At 35.6% G+C, this 5,124-nt stretch overlaps 1 protein-coding gene across 1 annotated transcript; it reads right to left on the bottom strand.

Moving 5' to 3' along the window:
* On the bottom strand, nucleotides 1–951 carry LOC105081018 (olfactory receptor 10AG1-like). Its single transcript, XM_010970139.3, has one exon. The coding sequence runs from the start codon at nucleotides 937–939 to the stop codon at nucleotides 1–3; it is 939 nt and encodes a 312-aa protein (XP_010968441.2). The 5' UTR covers nucleotides 940–951.
* Between the last annotated feature and the right edge of the window lie 4,173 nt (nucleotides 952–5,124).

Raw genomic sequence — 5,124 nt, 5'->3', positions numbered from 1 at the left:
TTAAGGAAGCAATTTTCTCAAAGCCATCAAGACATCCTTATTTCTCAGAGTGTATATCAGGGGGTTAAACATCGGGGTCACAATGGTATAGAAAAGAGAGAGAAACTTGTCTGTATTGGAAGAATTTCTGGATTTGGGTCGTAAATATGCAATGACTGCAGATCCAAAGAATAAAGTCACAACCGTGACATGAGACGAGCAGGTGGAGAAGGCCTTTGCTCTCCCCATTGCCGATGGCAACCTCAGGATGGTGGAGGTGATTTTACTGTAGGAACCAAGTATCAACAGGAAAGGGGTCATAACAAACAGGACCGCGACTATGAAGACCAATATCTCATTCAGAAAAGTGTCCCCACAGGCCAGCCTGAGTATTGGGGGGATGTCACAGAAGAAGTGATTGATTTGGTTGGATCCACAAAAGGGCAGAGAGAAAATCTGGCATGTCTGCCCTATCTCAACCGGAACCCCAGTGATCCAGCAGGCCGCCACCAGCTGGACACAGGCCCTGGGGTTCATGACAAGGGGACAGTGCAGGGGGTTACAAATGGCCACGTAGTGGTCATAGGCCATCACGGTAAGAAGTAGGCACTCTATGTTTCCAAACATAAGGACAAAACTCATTTGTGTTGCGCAGGCAAACAAAGAAATGTGTCTTCTCTGAGTCCAGAGGTTTAGGAGCATTCTAGGAAGAGTGACTGATACATAACAGATTTCCAAGAAGGAAAAATTACTGAGGAAAAAATACATGGGAGTCTGGAGAGCCTGGTCAGACTTGGTTATGAGAATAATGATGCCATTTCCCAACAGAGTTACCACATAGACAAGCAAAAACATCCCAAAAAGAAATACTTGCAGATTGGGAATATCAGAAAATCCCAAAAGAACAAATTCCATCATTGAAGTGAAATTTTCTTCCACTGGGTCTTTTAGGTGTTCCATCTGTGAAAATAGAAAATTAGTCTTTTATATTTTTAACCTGTTTTATAATTCTATAAACTAAAGGGATTTAGGGGAATTAGTACATAAGATTTCTATTTCCCATTCATGTTTAGTATTTTATATTCTGGACGCAAAGTATACAACTGAAATCTAATAAAGAACTTATGCTAAAATATAAATATATCCACATAGTTAATATTTACTTCTAGGTTTGATTTTAAATGAAAATGATATGTTTGAGAATTATGTATTCTTATGTTTCATGTATTTGTGTGTGGAACAAAATTAGTCCATTTTATTCCTCGTATTAACAAACGGAATCCTGAGACAGAAGGATTTGCATCCCATTTTTCTCAGGGGTAGGACACCACCAAATTTTGTATCGTATTTTTTAGGGATTTTCCCACTCTTCAACTAGATCCTTTCCAAGGAAAAGGAATAAGAATATGGCACGCCCTCCCTTCCCCATGTGCAGCTGCAGCTCTTACTGTTTCTGCATACACTTTATTTGAGACCATTCTGGTTGCATTTACCCATCAAAGTAAATATCGTGACCATGAATCATCATAATGCAAGATCTTTATTTGTCTTATCCAAACATGCAGCAGAGATTTGAAAAATGCTTTTGATCTGTTGGCTGTTTAATTAACAACGACGCAATTGAACGAATTACATTGATGGTATCATTTCTGAAATACTGCTTGGTAAATCTATTCTCAAATCTCTTGCTATGTGTCATTGATCATTTTTATTTCAAAATTATCATTTTAATATTACATCTAAGCTAAAATACATGAAAATCAAAGTTGAAAACTATAACTTATTTAAAAGGTGGGAAATAGACAATTGTCAAACATATCAAAAGCAGAGGATATATTATTTTAACTAGAGTGTATGTGAGCAAATATATTTTAGGTGATTAATTACTGAAAACTACAGAGACCCAACTTTCTCCTATATTGAGATATACTTAGACAATACAGGATTTTTTTTTAAAAAGGTGACTAGCATATTATGGCTTTAAATAGTATCTGGGAAAATGGAAAAGAAAAATGATTTTAACTGAGCTACCATTTTGTTAGTAAAGTGTTTGCAATAACATATTCTTGAATTCTGTTAATGTCCTTATTTTATGTCACAGATGAAGACACCATGGCTCAGAGCTTTACATGACTAAACTAAAAAAAAAAAAAAAAAAAAAAAAAAAAAGATCCCTTTGACCCCTAAGATTCACGAGCATTGTGACAAGTGTAATGGAATCCATAGCCATTTTAAAGAAGGAAAACTGCCAAGGAAAGACTCCATGGGGATCTGGCCATCAGGACCCACTTTGTCATTAGAATTATGGTGCTATTGCCTGTTAGGGTAATGATACAGATGACTAAGAACAACCCCAATAGAAAACACTGGAGATGAGGAGCGTCAGCAAAACTCCAAGAAAAGAAGTTCAGTCCATGTGTTAGATTTTCTGCTGGTGCTTTTCCCTGGTGTTGCATCTGTGGAAAGATGAAATGCACCATGCGCTTTTCACTGTTCCTTCCCGACATTGCTCATTCTTCGGATTATCACAGATGTCCAGACTGGCTTTCATGACCACTGCAATTGTTTCTAGTTTAAGAATGATTCCATTTATGTATTTCTCACTTTCCCAGTTTAGACCCTACTGATTATCAGTGTAAAAGCTCCATTTTAGGTTCCTTTAGAGCCATCCCACATACTTTTTGAATAAAGTTCATGATAAACAAAGTATACTCTACTCAGCACAGCCACTGGAACGTCATCGGCAGCTGTGAAGAAGACCCAGAGCTTTGCCCTATGATCTTGCATTTAGTGAACTTCTTGGCAATCCTGTTGTGCTTCTCTGTGCATTTCCCATTCAGCAGCCCTGTATCAGAAAATGTCTTTTCTCACTCATATTCAGCTTCCTTTTTCAATCCTCATTCCTCTCTCATCAGTTGATCTTAAACACAAATGTATCTATTTTTCAGTTCATACTATTAGATAGTTAAAATATTTTTTAGAAAGGTTATTGTCCATGAGAATTAAATATCTTTTGGTAGGACACTAAGTGGAAAGCATAAGAGGGTTTTATTCAGAAAAATAAACTTGAGAACATTAACGAAGATAGAAAAATTAAACTGGGTCAACCCTGGGAAAATAGGGACAGACTGGAGGGTGTTCATTTCCTCTGTGTGTATGGGGGGTGGCGGTGCAGAAGGACAAAAGATGCCAGCTTTTAGTTTTACCCTTTGTGCTCTGTGCACCACCACTATCTTTGTTGATCCTCAAAAAACAATTCCTTAGTAACATTTTTCTTTAATTAAAGTATAGTCAGTTGCAATGTGTCAATCTCTGGTGCAGAGCATAATGTCCCAGTTTGCATACACTTACATATATTCATTTTGACATTCTTTTTCATTAAAGGTTATTGCAAGATATTGAATATAGTTCCCTGTGCTATACAGAAGAAATTTGTTTTTTGTCTATTTTTATATAAAGTGATCAACATCTGTAAATTTCAAACTCCCAAATTTATACCTTCCCATCCCTTTTCCCCTGGAAACCATAAGATTGTTTACTATGCCTGTGAGTCTGTTTCTGCTTTGTAGGTGAGTTCATTAGTGTCTAGTAACCTTTTCTAACCTTACTGTTCTTTAAAGATAAGGATACTGAAAATTGCTAAAGTTGGATAATCTGACCAATTGCGCACAGGTTTGTGATGGGAAGTCAGTGCCTTTTCTTGTTTTAGAAACAACAGGTGCCCGATTTCTTTGATTTATTATACATGTGACATTAAGCAGTTACATAGACTTTCCAAATGTTGCTTCCTCTTTTGTGAGAATTGCATGGGGTAATATTGATAAAATCATCACCTATCAAATAAAACTAATTATACATTATTTAGAGTTGTATAGTAAAATTACGGTTATAATATATTCTTTGTAGTCATCAGTGTTAAAGCACATTAACTAATACAATTGTATTTAAAGGACCATTGAGTCTCCTGTTGGTAATCACTTTTTTCCATTCTTCCCTTTCAACAGGGCCAGGTCTAGAGTGAGGGGAGTGAGGTTCCTAGAACATCAAAATTTAAGAGGCCCCTAGTCATGCTCAGGGCTGACCCTGCACTTTCAGAGATCTTAGTGTGAGTGTCCCCTTCCTTATTTCACCAAGGCATCTCTTGGATCCCCTACAAATCTTTTGGCTCACGTTTGCCCCAGTCTGTCTTTATCTCTCCATCTTGGTGGGACTGAACATTGTCCACCAGTTTAGCACAGGTATAATGTCATGGTAAGGGCTGTGACTGCTTTCCACTATGGATCAGTATAGGTCTATTAAAATTACAGCATAGCTAAACAGTATTCGATCCAGCAATGAACTGAAGAAGTAGGCACTATTTAAATGAAATCACCCCTTTTAAAAAGGAGAAGAGAATACATGAGAATTAATCCAGTCATATTTATCACTTTTAAGAACAACAGGATTTAATTTACATAATTTCTCTCTTATTACGTGCATATACCGACTTGGAAACATAATTTCTTTCTGTACAAGTCCGACTTTCTGATAGTTAAATTATTCACGTATACTCTGAAACACGTAAGATATGCATATCTTATTCTCAATAGTGAGCAAAGTAGAAAAAGTAAATATTTATTCTGTGTGCCCTCACAAAATTATCTATATTATACCTCTATCTTGTAAATGTTTCTTAATCCTTATTAATCATGGAAGATAAATCTGAATGTTCTAAGACTGCTATTTTTAAACTCCAATCTCTGTTCCCTGGAAAAATCCAAATGATTAAGGGGAGATGTGACAATAAAAAGTTACTTTTATGTTGGTCATATCAGTATCTCTACTCTACCTACTTCACTTACATTTGTCATTGAATATTAATTAGCAAGTTAAACTCTGAAAATTAATTTAAAAAGCAGTATTGAACTGAAAATTCTTTCATTATGCTATACATTTTTCATTTAAAACATTTATTTTTGTTTTCTTTAAACTAAATGTTCCTGGTAGTCCCAAAAGATGTAATTATAGTAACTGGATTATTTTATATTAAATCACATTAAAACATCATCAAGATTAAAATTAATTAAAAAATGCTTGTTACTGTATCTCAGCTCAAAATCAAGTTTTTCTCCATTATTTATCATGCTTACAAAAAATATATGTTAT

This window comes from Camelus bactrianus, chromosome 10, assembly GCF_048773025.1.
Source record: "Camelus bactrianus isolate YW-2024 breed Bactrian camel chromosome 10, ASM4877302v1, whole genome shotgun sequence".
Lineage (NCBI taxonomy): Eukaryota > Metazoa > Chordata > Mammalia > Artiodactyla > Camelidae > Camelus > Camelus bactrianus.
The sequence above is the reverse complement of the archived record's forward strand: the minus strand, read 5'-3'. Positions and strand labels throughout refer to the sequence as shown.